We start from the raw sequence: 21,918 nt of genomic DNA, 5'->3' as shown, positions 1-21,918 counted from the left end.
CACGAGCAGGAAAATGGGGAGGCCTAGATCATCGCATTCTAGGGTCAAAACAGTAGGGATGTGTGCTTTGGTGATATGCGGCCGCCTCGGTGATCACCGAAGCTCAAGGTGACGCGAGGGAGGCCAGCACCATGGCACGGAGAGCAGGGCTGGGCCGGGCCTCTCTGCCCTGTGGCTGGCCCTCCAGAGGAACTGTTGGGCCCCTGTGTGAGACGGGAGGCTGGACTGGATGGACCCTCCCTGGCCTGACCCAGCAGGGCTCCCCTGATGTCCTTAGGAAGGCCTCGGCCTCCCTGCCCTGTGGCAGGCCCTGCAGAGGAACTGGCTGGCCCCTGGGTGAGATGGGAGGCTGGACTGGATGGGCCCTCCCTGGTCTGACCCAGCAGGGCTCCCCTGATGTCCTTGGGAAGGCCTCGGCCTCCCTGCCCTGTGGCTGGCCCTCCAGGGGAACTGGCTGGCCCCTGGGTGAGACGGGAGGCTGGACTGGATGGGCCCTCCCTGGTCTGACCCAGCAGGGCTCCGCTGATGTCCTTAGGAAGGCCTCGGCCTCCCTGCCCAGTGGCTGGCCCTGCAGAGGAACTGGCTGGCCCCTGGGTGAGACAGGAGGCTGGACTGGATGAGCCCTCCCTGGTCGGACCAAGCAGGGCTCCCCTGATGTCCCTAGGAAGGCCTCGGCCTCCCTGCCCTGTGGCTGGCCCTGCAGAGGAACTGGCTGGCCCCTGGGTGAGACAGGAGGCTGGACTGGATGGGCCCTCCCTGGTCTGACCCAGCAGGGCTCCCCTGATGTCCTTGGGAAGGCCTCGGCCTCCCTGCCCTGTGGCTGGCCCTCCAGGGGAACTGGCTGGCCCCTGGGTGAGACGGGAGGCTGGACTGGATGGGCCCTCCCTGGTCTGACCCAGCAGGGCTCCGCTGATGTCCTTAGGAAGGCCTCGGCCTCCCTGCCCTGTGGCTGGCCCTGCAGAGGAACTGGCTGGCCCCTGGGTGAGACGGGAGGCTGGACTGGATGGGCCCTCCCTGGTCTGACCCAGCAGGGCTCCCCTGATGTCCTTAGGAAGGCCTCGGCCTCCCTGCCCTGTGGCTGTCCCTGCAGAGGAACTGGCTGGCCCCTGGGTGAGACGGGAGGCTGGACTGGATGGGCCCTCCCTGTTCTGACCCAGCAGGGCTCTGCTTGTGCACAGGTGGTGCCAGGGAGGTTTCTTGCTTTAATCCTTGTGAAGATCCTGTGCACCATCAAACCATGGTTTGTATTGCTGAATTAAGTCTTACTGTAGGCAGTCTGTATAGACCAGGGGTCCCAAACCTTTAGGAGCCTGTGGGCTCCTTTGGAATTCTGACACCCGTGGGAACAACTGCAGAATGGGGGGTGGAGCCAACCATAGAATGTCCCGAACTGATAGTAACCCTTCAACCTTTCAGGTAGATCTGTGTAACAGGATGCCGTTTGTTTTTTTTTCCCTTTCAATGCACAAAACCTATCTTCAGGCACGCAGCGGAAATCCTTGTGCTGTAAGCAGCTGCCAAGGAACTCTCTTAAAAATCTGCCTGGCCAGCCAGAAGCCTGCGGGACAAATGTCCAATCTTTCTGAAAACACTTGAGGGGCGCCAGTAAAAGTGCCCACAGGAGCACGACGACCAGAAGCCCCATGTTAGGAACCCCTAGCTTAAATGGTCTGTGAACAGCATTATTGTGAAACCCGGGGGGGGGGGGGATGTGCGTAAAAATGTCCACAGAATGGAGAGGGGGGGGGTAAAAAATGGGAAAACTTGTTAAGCTGGAGCTGAAGTGAAAAGTTCAGAAGGTCAAACCCCTTCAGGAAGATAGTGGGTTTTTAAAAACATTATATTTTAAAATCACCTCTTCTTGATATAACGTAGGCCAGGGGTAGTCAAACTGCGGCCCTCCAGATGTCCATGGACTACAATTCCCAGGAGCCCCTGCCAGCGAATGCTGTCCAAAAGTGAGCCCCTGCGTTTGCTGGCAGGGGGCTCCTGGGAATTGTAGTCCATGGACATCTGGAGGGCCGCAGTTTGACTACCCTTGGCCTGGGCTTTAGCAAGGGGGCATAAACGCCAAGAGGGAGGCCAGCGTGGTTGGGCAGTGGGGACGTTTTCGTTCAAAGGTCGGCCTGTGGCCCAAACAGGAGGCGGTGAAGGCTTTTGTTCAAGCAACCCCCCCCCCCCCCCAGGCAAGTCAGAGATAAAGAAACGGAAGGTTTCAAGGCCAAAGAGGCTTAACTGCAGAACCAACGTGGCAGGAGGGACTGAGGCTGCCTGCGTCAACATAGAGCCGGAGGTTTTGCTGGCTGCTCCTTGCTTGGCTCCGTACCAAACAGCTGGCTTGGCTGAAGTCTTGTTTATAGGTTGCAGTGGGGCGGGGTGCATCTTTCCATGCTCCCTTTCCCCTCAGCCTTTGGCTCTTTGGCCTTTCCCTCCCCCCCGTGTCCGTCATGTGTTGGTTCCCAGTATTCAGAGCAGGGCGAATTTTGGCCGGTTGCGAGAGGAGGGGGTGAGAAGGGGTCTCGGTGCCCCTTGTTTTGTGCCAGGTCAGACTGACCCAGGGCTTCTTGCCTTCCCCTGGGCATGGATTCCAGAGGTCACTGGGGGAATGAGGGGGTAAGAAGGAACCGTGAATGCCTTGCATTGGGCTGGGGGTGGACTAGAGGACCTTTTGGGTCCCTTCCAGCGCTGTGTTTCTGTGATAGATAGGGATGCCAACCTCCAGGCGAGGTCTGGGGATCCTCCAGTTTTACAGCTCATCTCCTGGCAACAGAGATCACTTCCCCTGGAAAAAATGACTCCTCTGAGGAGCCTCTTTGCCCCTAATCCCGTCTACTCCTGGGTCCACCCCCAAATTTTCCAGGTATTTCCCAACCCAGAGTTGGCAACCTGAGTGATAAGTGTGAGCAGTTTTGTGCCAGATTGTTGTCCTCGCTGTACATTTTAGGAAAAGGGATATTTATGTAAACAATTAGAATTGTATGTTTGAATTTTATAAAAATAAGTTCGGATGCTTTTATTGGCAGTAACCTGCCCTGAGCCTCCAGGGAAGGGTAGGTTAAAAGACAATAAATATAAATTAGATAAACCGTGAAAGTACACCATGAAAGAGGGAGAGAACACACCATTGCATCCTACTTTAGCGTTCCCGCCCTCTCTGCCACCGCAGGGCACTCTGTGTCCCAGGGAAGCACCTCTGATCAAAGTTGGGATACACCTGGAGACTTTGGAGGTAGGGCCGGGGGTGGGTGAGATTTGGGGCAGGGAGGGACCTCAGTAGAGTCTAACACTATGGAGTCCCCCCCCCCCAAAGCAGCCATTTTCTCCAGGGGATCTGACCTCTGTCCCGTGGAGATGAGCTGTCAAACCGGGACATCCCTGGGTCCCCTCTGGAGGCTGGCAACCCTCCGTGTAAGCTCAGCTGTTTCTACGGGCCGGGAAAATTGTCATTCCTTTCTTAGAACTGAGCAAGGCTAGGGGAAATGCCAGCATCCTGAGATAACTTGGCTCTTGCAATTCCTCCAGCCTTGGGTTCGAATCTCACCACAGCTGTGGGATCACCTGCGGACGTTTCCTGCCTCTTGAACCGAGCTTCTTCCTGAGGAATGCCCAGTGCTGGAACCTGTTTCAGGACAGGGCCTTGCTGTTGGTCGCTTGGGCACCGGTCCCCATCATGCCTTTCTTTTTGAGTGTGTGCTTTGAGAATAGATACCCAGAGCTTCTGCAATGATTGGGGGGGTGGGGCTGCCAGGGAAAGGCCGGGTTCTGTTCCTGGACTACTGCATGGAGGAATGGGCACAGCAAGGAGGAAGACCCCCCTCCTACATCCCTGACAGACTAGTTCTATTCCAACATGGAAGCAGCTTGTTCCTGTTCAACGCAGGACAGCAATTTTTAAAGAAGTAACCTGCAATTTGAAGCATAGTTGCCTGCTTGACCTCTCCCTGTCAGCTGCTTGGTTTGTCCTCGAGCAACAGATATGGAGCAGTGGGATTTCCCCGCGATGATGAGTGAGCTGCAGATATGGCGCAAGATGGGGAATATTTGGGGGCTTTTGACCCAGAAAAGAGCATAACGTAAGAACACCCGGTAAGACCTGCTGGACCAAACTAGGGAGGGCCCGTCCAGTCCAGCTTCCCGTTCCACTGCAGGGCCAGCCACAGGGCAGGGAGGCCGAGGCCTTCCTAAAGGCATCAGGGGAGCCCTTCCCCTGATGTTGCCTCCTGGCACTGGGATTCAGAGGTGGACTGCCTCTGAACATGGAGGTTCCTTTTGCTCACCAAAGCTAGTAGCCACTGATAGACCTGTCCTCGGTATAACACCCATTTCTCTGCCACCCGTCCAGCCTGCAAATGTCTTCTCCCTGGGCCGTGCTCCTGCTGGTGCCAAATGTATTCTGTCTGGCTGTCCAGATGCCATTTGTCAAGTCAGGGTTTGGCTTTTATGTGATGGCTTTTCATGGGTGGCCATGGGGGCTTCTGACCATCCTGCCTCATGCCGCTAATTAACTCTTCTGTTTTTCCAGGGAGGCTGAAGAGACTGAGATCGGCGGTGGGGGGTGGGTGGGTGCTAAGTGCTTCCAGATCCTTCTTGCCCCTCCAGTATGGGTGCCACTTGCAGTAATTCTGCTGTGTGCTTTTGCTCTGTAAGGACAACTTAGCCTGGGCTTGTTGACAGAGCAAATTGTCTCTGAGAAGCCCAGAGAAAGAGTAGGAACTTGAGGAATGGGGGAAACAATACCTGTTTGAAAGCAGACAAGTTTTCTTCACTTCTCCTTTGGCATACCCTTTTATTTTTTAGCATGTCCGTGCAGGAAGAACAGTTTGGGTGCCTTGTTGATTTCTGGTGCAGGACTGCGCCTTGAAGAGGCAAGCCCCGCCAACTTCTTCAGGGGAACAGTGTTTAAATTGAATGCTGCCTGGTGCCAACCGGGTGCCTTCTCCGTGCCCTCTTCCCCAAGAAGTTTGGCTGACAGGCAGCTGGCGTAGCTAAAGGAAGTGTCTTCAATGCCAACCACAAACCAGTCTGGCAGCGTGCAGGAAGGGGGCAAATCCCTCCTTCAAATGGGATAATTCGGAGATGAGCAGGTAGCCTGGTTTGAACTGGGTGGAAGCGGGCGGGTGAGTCCATGGCACGACCGAAGGGCATTAGGCCAGAGAGAGAACGTGGGCGAGGGCTAAGGCCATGACATCTGATCCATCCAGGAGCCAGGACCACACAGGGGGTTACTGTTGACCACGGGTAGCCAAACGGTGGCTCTCCAGGTGTCCATGGACTACAATTCCCATGAGCCCTTGCCAGCATTGGACTCATGGGAATTGTAGTCCATGGACGCCTGGAGAGCCAGCGTTTGGCCACCCCTGACTTGGATAATCGGAAGCAACAAGCAGGAGGGAATCCTTCCTCGTTCGAGGGCTGTTGTGGAAGAATCCTGAGAGCGTGGCCGTGGTCAGCAAGGAATGGGAGCCACTGACCCGGCCAGCCTTGCCTGGCATTCCTGCTGATGCCACGTGACGCTTTCCCAGCGTGGTGCCTGAGGGTGCTGCAGCGCCACCAACACCTTTCCTGGCATTGGCCAGATGTTTTTAGAAATGCACAGCTGGCTGTAGATTGGGTGTGCGGATTAAGATTACCACCACGTCGGTTTCATTTCTCTCGCACTTTTCCCAGTGTATTTTTAAAAATCAGCCCTCTTGTCTCGGGTGCTTGGGCTTCCCCTGTGTGTGTGTGCATGTGTGCGTGCGTGTGTGGGTGTGGTTGACTGGCTAGCCCCTGTGTGAGACTGGACTGGATGGGCCCTCCCTGGTCTGACCCAGCAGGGCTCTCCTGATGTCTTTAGGAAGGCCTCGGCCTCCCTGCCCTGTGGCTGGCCCTGCAGAGGAACTGGCTGGCCCCTGGGTGAGACGGGAGGCTGGGCTGGATGGACCCTCCCTGGTCTGACCCAGCAGGGCTCCCCTGATGTCCTTAGGAAGGCCCTTGGCCTCCCTGCCCTGTGGCTGGTCGTCCAGAGGAACTGGCTGGCCCCTGGGTGAGACGGGAGGCTGGACCGGATGGACCCTCCCTGGTCTGACCCAGCAGGGCTCCCCTGATGTCCTTAGGAAGGCCTCGGCCTCCCTGCCCTGTGGCTGGCCCTGCAGAGGAACTGGCTGGCCCCTGGGTGAGACGGGAGGCTGGACTGGATGGGCCCTCCCTGGTCTGACCCAGCAGGGCTCCCCTGATGTCCTTAGGAAGGCCTCGGCCTCCCTGCCCTGTGGCTGGCCCTCCAGGGGAACTGGCTGGCCCCTGGGTGAGACGGGAGGCTGGATTGGATGGGCCCTCCCTGGTCTGACCCAGCAGGGCTCCCCTGATGTCCTTAGGAAGGCCTCGGCCTCCCTGCCCTGTGGCTGGCCCTGCAGAGGAACTGGCTGGCCCCTGGGTGAGACGGGAGGCTGGACTGGATGGGCCCTCCCTGGTCTGACCCAGCAGGGTTCTTCCTCTGTTTCCTCGATATCCCTTCTGATTCGGTTTCTCCTTCTTCCCACAGGAACATCTTTCCCTCCAACCTGGTGTCTGCTGCATTCCGGTCGGTGAGTAGCTTCATTTCCCTTCCCCCCCCCCCCTTTGGGGACGGAATGGCCCCCAGCGCTGAGTTTTCTTCCGTCAGATCCTGACGTGTGCCGGTCCACACCCTCGACCTTCCGCATCCATGTCAAATTAATCTTTCCCTCCTAGCTGCTTATTAACTGCTGTTTGTCCTCAGGCGAAGAACTAGTTTGGCTTAATTTTTAAAATCCTTTTAAAATTTAAACAGAGGCCAATCCTGTCAAAAGGGGTGATCGATGGCAGACAGGGAAGAAGCCGGGAGGATTTCAAGGGACGGGGCTGCTGGCTCTGGATTTGAGGCAGCAGATTTCCCCTCCGTTTAGTGCATACCTCCCAGGCATGCTACGATCAGACTACTCCAGGTCCTGTTTCCTGTCTTTGTTAGAGAAAATTACCCGATCCTAACTAGCCCCAAAGGATAGACCAGCCACAATTGTAGAAACTGGAAACTGCTGTCAAGGCTCAGCCAAATTATAGCTACCCTGCAGGGGCAGCCAAAGTGTGGCTCTCGAGATGTCCATGGACTACAATTCCCATGAGCCCCTGCTGCTGGCAGGGGCTCATGGGAATAGTAGTCCATGGACATCTCGAGAGCCACAATTTGGCCAACCCATACGGTTGGGGCCAAGAGAGGTTCAGAGGTGGTTTCTTGGTTCAGAGGTGGTTCCATACGGTTGGTTCCAAGAGAGGTTCAGAGGTGGTTCTCCCATCCGAGGCTGACCCTGCATCTTTTCCAGATCAGCATAGCTGAGCCATCTCAGTCAGGACATAATAATTAACTGCTGTCCAGTTGCGGCCAGTTCATCCCTACCCTTGATGAGGTCTCAGGGCAAAGAGGGGCCTAATCAGAAAGCCAGGATTAATTCCGTGCTGCTCCACATGCAGCCAGCTGGGTGATCTTGGGCTAGTCACAGTCCTGTTAAAGCTGTTCTTGGAGAGCAGTTCTCTCAGCCCCCCCTATCTCACAGGGTGCCTGTGGGGAGAGGACGTTAAGCCCTAAGCCGAAAGGGGAGGGCGCTATATAAATCTAATCTATCAGTTAATCAAATCTGCTTTGAGACTCCTTTGGGTAGAGAAAAGCGGGATGCAAAAGTAACTCTTCTTCTGGTTTGCCATTGCCTGCCTCCATGTAGCAATCCTGGACTTCCTTTGGTGGTCTCTCTTTGGAGGAGACCATTCTTATAGCTGCTTTGCTGGCCCAGTTCCACCTTGCGCACCCCCTTTTCTGACTGGGTTGCCAACTCCAGGAGGCTGGCAAAAGGGACTTGCTCTGGGTAAGACCACTGTTGCCACCTGGTTAAAGTATAGAGTCGTGAGCTGAGAGAAGCAGGACTCCCAGCCGCCCCTTCGTCTCCTGAGGCCTTGCCTCTGTGGCCTCCCGGGCCCCCAACAAGCAAGCACGTGGGAATAAGTTACTGCCCCTCTACAGGAGAAGCTGCTGGCCAAGCTCCCTCCCCTGACAAGGTCTAAAAAGCAGATCTTTAGCACAGCACAGAGTGAAGCAAAAGAGACACAAGAAGGGATGGACCGCAATCCTCCTGCCCCCCTGCTGAAAACAGGCCCTCTCTGATGTTAATACCTTTGCTTAAGAGGCTCTCATTGCATTATCAGGCCACCTGCAGCCACGGGTCTGGCTGCTTGCCTCTTCTCCCAAGAGAAGATAGTCAGCAGGTGTAAAGATTTTCCTCCTCTGGCCAGCATGCAATATGCCTTTCTGTCCCCTGAGGAACTGTATTAAAGGGTCACGGCATTAGGATGGTTGGAAACCACTGGCCTAGCTGAATTGCTGCTAGAAGCATGACATTTTCCTGACCTGTCCTTCTCCTTTGAGCTGGAAGCTGCTGGCAGTAAGCAGTAAGAAGCAGTAAGAAGCAGTAAGAAGGCTAAACAACTAACCAGGGCGATTTGGGTCTCCGGGTGTGTCCAGCTTGGATAGGCAGGGAAGATACAAGTCCAGGAAGTTTGGGACAGAGCCGACACCCAGCGCTCACCTCCTTGTTTCTTCCTCCCCAGTACGCGACTTCTTATGAGATGGTGCCAATTAAAAGGAACGTCACAGATGATCAGAGTGTCATCGCAGAAAACGTCACAGTGATCAAGGTGAGGCTGAAAACGAGACGTGGTTCCACAAAGAATAGGAATTTTGGGGTGTCCCTTAGTTACAGAGTGAAGAATACTGGTTTTTCAGAACAAAATTTGAGTCCGATGGCACTTTTAAAACCCACAACGTTTTATTCTAGGTGTGAGCTTTTGTGTGCATGCACACTTCCTCAGACAACGAAATAGGAATCGTCAGAGTGCAGATAGGACAGAGTCATTAATTTCCTGCTAACACCATCTGCGGGGGCCCCTGAACCCCTCCCCATGAAGCAAACACCGGAATCGACCAACCAGGGGCTGTTAAAATGCTGATATTGTTCAACTCTGTTCTCTCTCTGTTATCCCTGTTTCTACTGATAGGATACTGTATTGATCCTTGTTGTTCCACGTAAACCTCCCTGAGCTACAGGGGAGGGCGGTGTATAAATATAATTAATTATTGTACTCTGCCTTTATATCTGCACTCTGATGATTCCTGTTTCGTGACTCCCAGTCACGGAACATCTGCAAAGAGGGCCAAATTGAGACCACTGAGCATGTCTTATTTGAGTGCCAATTATATAATCGCATACGTAGCATGAGTGCTTGTAGAGTGCGCTCGTGGCCTGAGAAACCAACACCTGCGATGAGGTTTTAACAATGACTTAACAAATAAAGTAGCTAGAATTAGGAAAAACTGGGTTACGGTTAGGAAGAACTGGGTTGCATTTTGTTTTATCTGTTACTTTTATATGTTGTATTCTGTTGGTCCATGGCCATGAATAAACAACTTGAGAATAAAACTTCCTTGGTCTTAAAGGTGCCATGGGGCTAAGAATGGGCTTTTCCCATTCTTCCTCCCCCAACAGCCAGCCTGGTGTTGGGGGAGGAGACATGGGCTGAATATTAGATACTGGATGGACCCAGGAGAGATTTTGAGATGTTGCGAAAGTGAAACTTTTCAGGACCCTTTTTGCCTGGCTTCTAAGAACTCTCTTATGGTTTAGAGCAGGGGTAGTCAAACTGTGGCCCTCCAGATGTCCATGGACTACAATTCCCAGGAGCCCCTGCCAGCGAATGCTGGCAGGGGCTTCTGGGAATTGTAGTCCATGGACATCTGGAGGGCCACAGTTTGACTACCCCTGGTTTAGAGAGCTGGTGTGATGTAATGGTTAAGAAAATCAAGCTCAGATTTGGGAGACCCTGTTTGAATTCCCTACTCTCTGGGGGACCTGGAGCCATTCACACAATACCACCCTAATGGATTCCACAGGGTTGTTGGGAGGATAAAACAGAGGAGAAGAGGATGATGGTCAATTGGGTGTTCTGGGTTTCCATCAGGGAGAAAGATTAAGTCGGCTAAATAAATCCAGCTGGGGAATTATTTTGAAAGTGCTCCTTCCATTTGGCTACTTGATTTTCACAGCTGATCAAATGAGGTCTAGCCTTTTCTCTGTTTTAGTAATCCACTTAGAACAAATGAGCTAAGAAGCAGTATGAGGTTAGACAGTCTGGCTGTGAACTTGACATGCGTGATGAGACAAGAACCTGATATCTTTGTTAAGCCCTGGGGGTTTTATAGTCTTCAGAGTTGTAATAACTTGCAATTCAGCACTCGCTTTCAGTGTATCTGAAGAACTTTGCATCCATGAGGAAATGCTGAAAAGAGTATAGGCATACTTCCTGCTTTGGTTTACTGTACGTATTAACAGTGGCAGAAAGTGCAACACCATGGCAGATTAATGAGAGGCAGCACACTGTACTGGTTAAAAGTCTCAGACTAGTATCTGTGAGACCTGTCTTTGAATACCCGCATTGCCTTTGTTGGATGGCCTTGGGCTAGTCACACACTTTCAACCTAACTCGCCTCACACATATGATAGAAAAGCAGAGAAAGATGTGAGCCACTTTGGGTCCCCACCAGGGTATAAACAAAGTAAAACCATATTACTCTAACTCTTTTTCCCTTCCACCTACTTGCAAGTCACATGTATTAGGGAATTTGGATTTTAGTGAACTTTAGTGAGCTGTTAGTGAACTTGGAGTTCTTTTTGTTTTGTTTGAGGTGCCCTGTAAAATGGCAGACACCTTGGCTATCAGATCCATCCCAGTTGTTCCAGTGCAGGAAGGAATTAGAATCATAGAATTAGAAGGGACCTCCTGGGTCATCTAGTCCAACCCCCTGCACTATGCAGGACACTCACAACCCTCTTGCTCATCCACTGCAACCTGCCACCCCCTTGAGCCTTCACAGAATCAGCCTCTCCGTCAGATGGCTATCCAGCCTCTGTTTAAAAATCTCCAAAGAGAACCCACCACCTCCCGAGGAAGCCTGTTCCACTGAGAAACCGCTCTAACTGTCAGGATCTTCTTCCGGAGGTTTAGATGGAATTTCTTTTGAACTTTAGTGAGCTCTTGCAGCTACTTGGAGCACTTTGCAATTTCTCTCCTTCTTGGGAACAGCAAAGAAGAGAGGGTCACAGTGGGAACAAAAGCTAGGGTTGCTATGGGATGCTAGTCTTTGGCTTGGGGCTGCTGTTGAGGAAATGGTAGTATAACTATGTTGGTGGGAGCAGCCGAGACAGATGAGGAATGGAGCACCTTTAACACCAACAAAGTTCAACTCTGGGTATAAGTGAGAACTGAGTGATAAGAACTCGATATCTCTGTTAAGCCCTGGGGCTTCATTGTCCTAAGTGCGTATCCAAAGAAGCGTGCACTTCTTCAGACACATGCTGAGTCTTTCAGTTCTTGCACAGTGCTGACCTCTCCCTCCCTGCTTTCTCAGGTCATTGGAGGCGGAGAGGTTGAGGGGATGAACATCTTGGGGCTGGTGGTCTTTGCCATTGGCTTCGGCATCGCCTTGCGGAAGCTCGGGGCCGAGGGGGATATTCTGGTCAAGTTCTTCAGTTCCTTCAACGAAGCCACCATGGTGTTGGTCTCCTGGATCATGTGGTAAGAGGTCACAGCCATCTGGGGAGGGTCACGTCAGACACTCAAAAGGGCAGACAGGAGTGCTCGAGAGGGAGAGGACTCAGATTTTGAAACTTTGTGCTGTTCAGCAAAACGTTCTGTTTGATCTGTGTCGAATTCAAGCACATTTTATTGTTTGTGTGTGTGTGGCAGCCTGTAATCTGGAGAGCCAGGTTTGATTCTCTGCTCCTCCTCCACCTGCAACCAGCTGAGTGACTTTAGGCCATTCACAGTCCTGTTACAGCTGTTCTCCCAGAGCAGTCCTCCCAGAGCTTTCTCAGCCTCAGTGTCTGTTGTGAGGAGAGGAAAGGCTTTGAGACTCCTTCCGGGTAGAGAAAAGCGGGGCACAAATCCTCCAGCTCTTCTTCTTACAAATCCTCTCCAGGTGTTTGCGCCCGCGAGAGCTTGAGACACAGAGGCCCAGGGGCTAATGCTGTCTCGGGGTTTATTGATGGAGACATCACACCCAGATCACAAGATGTCGTAGTCCCGTTGTACATCACACTGGCCAGGCCGCACCGAGAGTCCCACAGGCCTCACTTCAAGGAGGAGGACAGGGCAGAGTGGGCCAGGGGAAAGCATCTGTGGCTGGGGGATCAAGCCTCATGCGGGACTTGGGAAGACAAGGTGGGTGGGTGGGAGAAAGACCAGGAGCAGTTCCTATTAGCGGTGAGCGCTTCACTGCGGTTCGGCCACCTCGGTGCTCACCAAAGCCTGAGGCGGGCAGCACCATGGCACGGAGGGGAGGGGCAGCTCCGCATCTGCATCTGGTTCCTGCTGTTGGGGGATTGTGGGCGCCCAAGAGTGGCGCACAGGGCCTGCGTCCTACCTGTCCGCTTCTTCCCTTCTAGGTATGCCCCCCTGGGTATCATGTTCTTGGTGGCCGGCAAGATCGTGGAAATGGAGGACGTGGTGGCCCTCTTCACCAGCCTGGGGAAGTACATCATCTGCTGCTTCGTGGGCCACGCCATCCACGGCCTCATCGTCCTGCCGGCCATCTACTTCGTCTTCACCCGCAAGAACCCCTACCGTTTCCTCTGGGGCATCTTCACGGCCCTCGCCACGGCCTTCGGCACTTCCTCCAGGTAACGAAAGACAAGCGGCGGCTGAGGGGAGAGGGCAGGGGGTCGAGCTGCATGCTGTTCCCGGGGTGCTCCGCCCGGCCGCTGTGACCTCGCTCCCTTCTGCCCGGCAGCTCTGCCACCCTGCCCCTGATGATCAAGTGCGTCGAGGAGAACAACGGCGTCGACAAGCACATTAGCCGCTTCATCCTGCCCATCGGGGCCACGGTCAACATGGACGGGGCAGCCCTCTTCCAGTGCGTGGCTGCCGTCTTCATCGCCCAACTCAACAACTTCCCCCTCAACTTCATCCAAGTCATCACCATTCTGTGAGTCTTTGCTGGAAGGGCCCTGGGAGGGGGGGGGGGGACAAAGGGCCCCTGGGACAAAGGGCTCCGGAATGCACAAGGCCTCTCCCGGCAGCAGCATTTCCTGCTAAAAGTTTCCTTGTAGCCCACATGAGGGTGGGGAAGCCCTAGAGATCCTGAAGGGCTGCATGAGGCGAGGGATAACTGTGAACCAGCCATGCGCTTTCAGCCTGGTTGTGAGGGCGACACAGAGACGTTGTGAGCTGCTGCAGGGGGGTACAAATGAAGAAAATATGTGAATGTCACAATGAAGTGTCTCTCTCTCTCCGCCTGCCGCCTTTCATTGTGGCTGTATTGTGTATTCTGCACACGGGTTCAGTCTCTGGCTAAAAAACCCAGATCTCAGCCAGGGTTTTGTGAAGCCAAGGGGATTCTTCACGGCCCGGGAACGGTTTCCTTGAATACCCATTCATTAATTTTTAATATATTTTTTTAAATTCATTAAAACATTTATCAGGTGATATAACCATATATGGTCATGCTGACCCATCCTCCTTCCCCAAATGGCCAATGATGGGCCTGGACGGGGTGGGAAGGGGCAGGGCCTAGGTGGGCGTGTCTACAGCTCTGGTTCCTGACCCTATTCTGCATGATCACGTGACTTGGGTTTCTCAAAGCCTGAAGAATGTTTAGGGCAGGGGCAGTCAACCTGTGGTCCTCCAGATGTCCATGGACTACAATTCCCATGAGCCCCTGCCAGCGTTTGCTGGCAGGGGCTCATGGGAATTGTAGTCCATGGACATCTGGAGGACCACAGGTTGACTGCCCCTGTTGTAGGGGGTTCTCAATGGTAAAAATGTTGGGAGAGGCTGCAACAGAGAAAAAAAACTGTGTGAAACAGGACAATTTGAGATGCAGTAAACAAACTCCCTTGCTGTCTTTCTCTTCGTTTTATTTTTCTTCTGGTGACACATAAAACAATTGTTTCTGCCAAGCTGCTTCCATCAGTTGTGGTCACAAGAAAGAAGACTTAGCAAGAATTAATAAGTACTAGACTTGGGGTGGGGGTGCTTTTATGTTTTAGGAAGGTTGTTGTGTTTGTAAATGCTGTCATTTTAATGTCTGTGTTTTAAATTTTGCTGTCAGCCGCCATAAGCTGGCTGGCCCAGGAGCAGCTGCCTCGAGCCTTCAGGGGGAGGCGGGGTATAAATATAAATATAATAATAATAACTCCAATTCATATTAATTAATAGTGACTAAACAAAGAGTGCCTTCAGTTTTCATTAGTGGTAAGGAAATGGACTTTTAAAGATGCCCAGGCTCTCTACTTAAGGGTGTCCTGCATCCCAAGTCAAAATTAGAAGCTGCTGTTTGGCAGAAATGATAGTTTTGTGCGTCACCACCAGGTAAAAAAATATGAAGAAAAAGACAGCGAGAAAGTTTGTTTCTTCCCTCTCAAACGGCCCTCTTTCGGACTTGGTTTTTCTTTATTGTGTTGGTCATTTTCCATGGTGTTTCCCACAATGTTGTGGTAAATAAAATTGGAGATCAGGAAGCAGGGAGGGGGCCTTTGCCCAGGACTTTGACGATCTGAATCATAGAATCATAGAGTTGGAAGGGGCCATACAGGCCATCTAGTCCAACCCCCTGCTGAACGCAGGATTAGCCCTAACCATCCTAAAGCATCCAAGAAAAGTGTGTATCCAAGCTTTGCTTGAAGACTGCCATTGCTTGACTGCTGCCAGTCAGAGGAGGGGCTGTGGCTCAAAGTTCCCGGTTCAATCCACGGCATGTCCAGGGAAAAGGACCAGGCAGGAGGGGATGGGGAAGACCTCTGCCTGAGACCCTGGTGAGCCATGAAGGGGGGGGGGGAATAGCTCAGTGGTAGAGCCTCTGCTTAGCATGCAGAAGGTCTCCAGTTCAATCCCCAGTGGCCTCTCTAGTTAAAAGGACCAGGCAGGAGATGGTGTGAGAGACCTCCACCTGAGAGCCACCTGAGAGAGGGCCTGTGGCTCAGTGGTGGAGCCTCTGTTGGGCATGCACAAGGTCCCCAGGTCAATCCCCGGCATCTCCAGCTAAAAAGATCAGGTGGAAGGTGATGGGAAAGACCTCTCTCAGTCGGAGGCACTGGAGAGCTGCTGCCAGTCTGAGCAGGCAATGCTGACCTTGCTGAACTGATGGGTCAGATTCAGCAGAAGTCACCTTCTGGCTGGACAGACGAGACCCATACCAAATGGCAGCTTCAGAGAGACCAAAGGGCCCTCGGCCTGGTAGTCCACCAGGGCTTGATCTGCAGCTACTGGGGTCAGCTTGGTGGGCAAGAGGGATGGGGGCCTGGCCGGGGGTCAGCGGTGCTGCCGTAGAGGAGCCTGTCACCTTCATCCCAGCTCTCTCTCTCCGCCCCTCCTTTGCCTCCCGTCAACCTGTGTGGGTGACCTTGGAGCAGAATGTAATTTGGGTAGGAATTAAGTGGGATCTCAAGGCTGCAGGAGAACGGGGAAGATTCATGCCCCCCCCCCCCCGGGGCAGCAGGCAGGCAGGCAGGGGCAGAAAACGTTCTCTTAACAAGGGATATTCTTGTGGGCGGAAGGAGCTTGTATTCACCAGGCTGGACTGGAACCAAGACCTGGCTGAGCCAGAGGGAGAGTTGGAGCCTCAAAGCCACCTTGTCCTCCCCTGATCAATGCACGTCCCTGACAAGTGTTTGTCCAGCCGCTGCTTGAAGACTGCCAATGACGGGGAGCTCCCCACCTCCCAAGGCAGTTAATTCCCGTCTGAATTACTCTTCCTGTAAAAGGCTTTTTCCTTATATCCAGCCGCTGCCTTTCCACCTTTGCTGCCAACGGGAACAGCTCCCTGCCCTCCTCCTAAGCGACAGTGTGGTCTCGTGGTGAAGGTGTTGGCCTCTGATCTGGAGAACTGGGCTTGATTCCCCACTCTGCCTCCACATGTGGCCAGCTGGTGACCTTGAGCCAGTCCCGGTTCCCTCAGAGCTCTCTCAACCCCACCCCCCTCACTGGGTGTCTGTGGTGGGGAGAAGAAGGGAAGGCAATTGGAAACTGCTTTGAGAGTCCTTCGGCTAGTAAAATGCAGGGTACAATAAAAGTCTCATAAGTGAAAGGCTTTCAGGTACTTCAAGAGAGCCATCCTGTCCCCTCTCAACCTCTTCTTTTCCAGGCTGAACATTCCCAAGTCCCTCAACCTTTCCTCCTAATGCTTGGTCCCCAGCCCCAGATCATCCTCGTCCGCTCTCCTCTGCACCCTCTCCATTTTGCCCACAGCCTTTTTGAAGGGAGGCCTCCAGGCCTGCACAGGGGACTTCGGACATGGGCTGACCCATGTGGTATACAGCGGGGCTCTGACACCTTGGGATCTAGATGTCTTGTCTCTGTTGCCATGCCATAAACAGTGTGAGAAGTCAGCATGTGTCATGCAGTGTCTTCTGAGCTAGGAACTGTCTCTCCTTTGGGAAAAAAGCTGAGATTTATTCAGGAAGTTGGATACGGCAATATCCAACTTCTAACTGAAGAACTCTGAAGTTCTTCAGAGAATCCATCAGCCCAATGTAAGAAGAAGAGCTGGGTTTTTATCCTCCCCCCACCCCTTTTCACTACTCGAAGGAGTCCCAAAGTGGCGTACAAACACCTTTCCCTTCCTCCCCACAAAACATACCCTGTGAAATTGGGGCTGAGAGAGCTGCTCTAAAAGAACAGCTCTAAGAGAACAGAGACTGGCCCAAGTTCACCCAGCTGGCTGCGTGTGAAGGAGTGGGGAATTGAATCTGGTTCTCGAGACTAGAGTTCACCACTCTTGAACCCCAATGCTAAGCTGGCTCTTGGCCTCTGTGCCGTACTCAAAGCACCAACAATGGATCCTTTCCCCCTCCAGATCAGGGCCCAAGAGCAGCCCAGCAGTGCCTGAAACCAGCTCCATTGCTGGAGCGTGCTTCTAGCTCTCAAGGGTGCAACTGGGACACGTCTTATGGGCCAACTGGTTGAGGGCTGAGTGTCCTCGTGGACTCTGTTCTGTGGCCCATTCTCAGGCTGTCCCCGCCTACACATTCCTCCCGCCTCTGCTTGGCTCCCTCCCTTCCTCCCCTGTCAAAGTGCAAAATCTTACAAAAACTCAAAAATATTTGGTTTGGAATAAAGCAGCGTCAAGCAGTGAGGCTGAACAGCAGGCCAATGCAAATTTTTAAACAATTCCCTGCCGTTGGGCTTCCTACATGTAGAACTGGCTGATCCTGAATCAGCTTGCTGGTCCATCAAGATGGATGGCCCCGGTCCTTTCTGACTGGAGTTGCCAGGCCTTGAACCTGGGACCTTTTGAATGCCCAGCAGAGGGGCTTCCCCTCAGTCACAAGCCCCCAAAGATGCTGACTGTAAATGGCTGAGGAGGAATCTTGTTCTGTTTGGGGGGGGCTCCAGGCTTCCGGAGTTCTAGGAAGGCTGTTTTGCTTGGCCTCCCAAGGACTGAGTCCTCTGCCAGGAAGAGAGAGATCCTTCCCTGAAAGACTAGGCAGCCCCAGAACTGCAGGGCTAGTCAGAAGCAAAGGCCAGAGGGCAGCGGGGAGGGGGGGGGAGAGAAGGTGCTCCCAGTGACCTCTGCTGGGCTGAAGGCCAAACATGCTCCAGCTGTCTGTCTGGTCTGTGTTTGCTCATCCGTCTTGGGCTTAAAGGGCAGCCTCTTCTCCTACCCTTCTTCCTACCCCAAGGTCCAGTCCAGCTGACTGCTCACAGCAGGGACTTTGGTCTGAAATCCTTCTTTCATTCTAAGAAAATCAGGAGAGCCCTGCTGGGTCAGACCAGGGAGGGTCCCTCCAGTCCAGCCTCCCGTCTCACCCAGGGGCCAGCCAGTTCCTCTGGAGGGCCAGCAACAGGGCAGGGAGGCCGAGGCCTTCCTAAGGACATCAGGGGAGCCCTGCTGCGTCAGGCCAGGGAGGGCCCATCCAGTCCAGCCTCCCGTCTCACCCAGGGGCCAGCCAGTTCCTCTGGAGGGCCAGCCACAGGGCAGGGAGGCCGAGGCCTTCCTAAGGACATCAGGAGAGCCCTGCTGGGTCAGGCCAGGGAGGGCCCATCCAGTCCAGCCTCCCGTCTCACCCAGGGGCCAGCCAGTTCCCCTGGAGGTCCAGCATTGGGACTCAGAGGCTGAGGCCTTCCGCTGAGGGGTTTAGAGGTTTAATGCCTTTGAATGTGGAGATCGGATCCAGCAGGACCCTGCAGAAGAGCGACTGGCCTGGGACGAAGTCTCCAGCAGAGGGGTCCAGGGTGATCATCACTCCGTGACTCAGTCCCACGAGCTGACTGAGCTTTTATGGTGGGAGACAGGGATGGTGGCAGCCTCATGACCATCCTGTGATGCCTGGTTTTCATCCCAGGGTGTGGTTTCTGGGCGGGAGGAGAGGTCAGGCAGCAGGAGGTCTGTCCGGGCAGCAGGGAGAGAGGATCTCTCTTCCTTCTCATTGATGTCACATGAAGCAGAAAGAGTTTCCTGCCTCGGTAGGCTTGTTTTTTGGGTCCTTGAAACAAAGGCCTACCTGGAGGGAAATCAAACGCAGCCTTCAGTCAATCCACCTGCAGCCATTTCCCCGAGAAGCGAGGGGGCCAGGCTTACCACCCTGGGGAGGTGGTCCCATAGCCGTGCCCCCCCCCACCAAAAAAGCCCTGTTTGTGAGGGCCTTGCCCTATGATGTTAGTTCTCGGGAAGGTGGGGGCTGTCCTTCAGACACCCAAATCACCAGCCTTGTAAGGTCCTACTCATCTGCACAGTGCAGCTTATGTGGTCTGTTGTATCGCCCTCCCCAGCAGAAGCCATCTCCCTGACCCACCCGTTTCTGTCTCTGCAGGGTCACTGCGACGGCGTCCAGCGTTGGGGCGGCCGGGATCCCCGCAGGCGGTATCCTGACCCTCGCCATCATCTTGGAGGCCATTGGGCTGCCCACCAAGGACATCTCCCTCATCCTGGCCGTGGACTGGCTTGTGTGAGTGGGGGGGGGGATGCTGGAGGGAAGGGCCTGCTTTGGACCTCAGCTATGGGTCATTCCCTTTCCCCCAGTTTTTTTTTGGGGGGGGGGTGAGGCACTCCAAGCTAGCCCATACCCCAAAGGCAGAGATGTTTGCTTTCCCGCTGCCTGTCTTCAAGATTTTCCCTCTCTTAACTCAAAAGTGTCAGGAAAGTATGCCTTTGAATGACTCGGGCAAGTGAGCCAAGTCAGGATCTCTGCTTTGGAAAGCTGAAATGGGAAAGGGGTCTCCCCATTTTCTTGTCCGGACCCCCAAGTGCAGCAGTCAGTCAGGAGCTCCTCAGAATCCAGCCAGGAAAGCGAAGCCTGAGTCACAGTCGGTGTCCGGAGCGTCAGCCCTGCAGTTCTGGCCCCGGCCGAATTACACCAGTTGGCTGTGTCAGCGGGCAAAGTATTTATTTATTTGTTTAGATTTCTATACCGCCCTTTTCTTTGCGGCTCTGGGCGGTATAGAATGTGTCGTATGTGTCGTATGTGTAGGCATTTCCTGCCCTAGTCCCAAGGTAGGAAATTACACAGCTTTTCCGTTTAGAAAAGAAGCAACCAGGGGGTGGGGTGGGAAGATGTAATAGAGGCGTATAAAATTACGCCTGGGGTGGAGAGAGTTGGACAAGAGGCGTTTTTCTCCTTCCCCCAAAAGACCAGAACTCAAAAGCCTCCAGTGAAGCTGACGGGCAGTGGGCTCATGACGGACAGGGAAGAAGGGAAGACCCTTTTGCACAAAGAGGGATAAAAGTCTGGAGACGGCTGCGGAGGAGGTCATGCTGGCCCAGGCAGAGAGAGCTTGGCCAAGCGCATTACGCAGATTCACGGAGGAGAGGTCCACCTGTGGCTCCCAGCCCCGGGGACCGAGGGAACCTCCATCTTCCGCCGCACCGGTCCTCTGAATCCCTGAGTCAGGAGGCAACCTCCGGGGAAGGCCTCGGCCTCCGTGCCCTGTTGCTGGACATCCAGGAGGACTGCTTGGCCGCTAGACGGACCTTTGGCCAGACCCAGCAGGGCTCTTTGGATGTTCTCTTCCCAGCTTTCTGCGCTGCCCTGAGGAAGGCCGGGGAACATTTGGAAGGCCGTTTGCCTACGTGACAGAAAGGGCTTCTCTGAGCAGGCTGGTCTAGTGCAGCCGGACTGGCCGGGCTGTAAACGTGACTCCCCAGGGCAAGGGGTGGTGAGAGAAAACTGCCCAGGCTCCCATGTACACTGGGGCCTTGTGGTGGAGGAGGACTCAAGCTGGGTAGGCCACAGCATCCTGTTTTCCAGTCAGCTGGCGGGAACTCAGAAACAGGACAGATAAACTCCGGCTTCTCCGGCCCATGTCGTGCCCAGCAGATCCGTCACTTCTGAACCGGGTGGGGGGACTTGGCCAGGCCTGTCCCCCATATCCCCCTCCGGGTTCTCACGCCCCCTTTCTCTCACTTCCAGGGATCGTACCTGCACCGTCCTGAATGTGGAGGGGGACGCCTTTGGTGCCGGCCTCCTGCAGGCGTATTCGGACAGGACGGCAGGCCGGGTGGAGGCGGAAGAGCTGATGGAGGTCAAGACGGACGTGGCGGGCAGCGGCAGAGGGGCGCACCCCGAGGAAGGCTCGCCTCTACTCCAGAAGGGCAGGCCTCCCGGCTTGGTGCGCATCAACTCTTGCGAAAAGGAATCCGTGATGTAACCCCAGTGGGACAAAGGCCGGATGACCTGGAGACATTTTAGAGAAAACAGCAGCGTTTAGGGTTCAGAGGCCGAGGACGGCATTCGTATCTGCCCTATCCTTTTAAGACTTGAACTTCCCGCAAGGAGGCGTGGCCGGTGAGGGGGGGGCGGGCTCGAGGGGGATACTCTTTGTGCCACTCCCTCCTTCCGTTCGACTGCTCAGGCTTCACACAGCGCGGGACTCGGAAAGCTTACGGGTGTTAGAGTTCTGTCCCTGTCCGGGGAAAAGGGTCTTAAGAACCTGGCCCCCCAAGGAGGCGGCCAGGCTGGAGGTGGTGGCGGTGGGGATTTCCGCAGCAGCTTACGGGTGAGAGGAGAAGCGCTCTCGGCATGTCCTCAGAGGCCTCTCTGCTTTGCACGTTTCCGACCGATTCCATGTCTCCCCCGCCCCCCCCCCCCAATACGCGATTTAACTTGTGAGCCCCCAAGATGAAACCCGGCAGCTGTGTCCAGAGAGGGCCCCACGCCCAAATCACTCCTGTCTCCTCTCGGTGACCTCCAGCTGTCTAGCTACTTTGAAAATTTTATTTTAAATATATTTTTGGACCAAACAAGCTAACAAAAGAAGAGTTCTTCCAAGTCTTTCCTGTGTTGGGTAATTTGCGCTGTGCCTTGTTTCTCGGTCCCCTTTGGCTCCTGTCTGCGATTTAACATGGGGGGGGGGAGGTGGAGAAACTTCCTCCAGGGGACATCTTAAAGCCCCACTTTCCCCCCCACTTGCTCCTGATGAAAGAAGCTTTGGCTCTCAAAAGCTTCTACCCCAAAGATCTTAGAATCATAGTCAGAAGGGGGACCCCCCAGGGCCATCTAGTCCAACCCCCCTGGAGAATGTTGTTGGTGTCCTTTAAGCTGCTGCTGGACTCAAATCTAGCTGCCCTGCCACAGACACGCAAGTAGGGTTGGTTGCTTCAGAGTCCCATAACACCACGTGAGAGGGGTGTTCATTCAGTGCTGCTCTTGGGAAAAGTCCGAAGCTTGCTTTTATTTTTAAAATTCTTCGGGCCGTGGGGGCTTTGAGTGGATTGCCGTGTTGCTGACTTACTTCTAAAAACAGTTGTTGTCATGGTGCCCGTGGGCACTTTGTTGGAGACCCCTGCCCTATGGCTACTTGCAGGGAGGTGGTGGCCACTGGAGAACCCTGGGCCAAATTTTGCCCTCTGGGTGGCCTGCTCAAAGCAAGCAATCACTTCCCTTCTAG

General features: G+C 54.1%; 1 protein-coding gene across 1 annotated transcript in view; it reads left to right on the top strand.

Moving 5' to 3' along the window:
* SLC1A5 (solute carrier family 1 member 5) overlaps positions 1-21,287 on the top strand; it is a 32,170-nt gene extending 10,883 nt beyond the window's left edge. Inside the window, exons 2-8 of the mRNA XM_077318469.1 lie at positions 6,521-6,563; positions 8,593-8,679; positions 11,447-11,613; positions 12,483-12,716; positions 12,827-13,021; positions 18,846-18,980; positions 20,442-21,287. Coding sequence (XP_077174584.1) covers positions 6,521-6,563; positions 8,593-8,679; positions 11,447-11,613; positions 12,483-12,716; positions 12,827-13,021; positions 18,846-18,980; positions 20,442-20,679 — 1,099 coding nt within the window. The 3' untranslated portion in view covers positions 20,680-21,287. The remainder of the gene's footprint in view (positions 1-6,520; positions 6,564-8,592; positions 8,680-11,446; positions 11,614-12,482; positions 12,717-12,826; positions 13,022-18,845; positions 18,981-20,441) is intronic.
* The last annotated feature ends 631 nt before the right edge of the window (positions 21,288-21,918 follow it).

This window comes from Paroedura picta, unplaced genomic scaffold (assembly GCF_049243985.1).
Source record: "Paroedura picta isolate Pp20150507F unplaced genomic scaffold, Ppicta_v3.0 Ppicta_v3_sca21, whole genome shotgun sequence".
Classification (NCBI taxonomy): Eukaryota; Metazoa; Chordata; class Lepidosauria; order Squamata; family Gekkonidae; genus Paroedura; species Paroedura picta.
The sequence above is the reverse complement of the archived record's forward strand: the minus strand, read 5'-3'. Positions and strand labels throughout refer to the sequence as shown.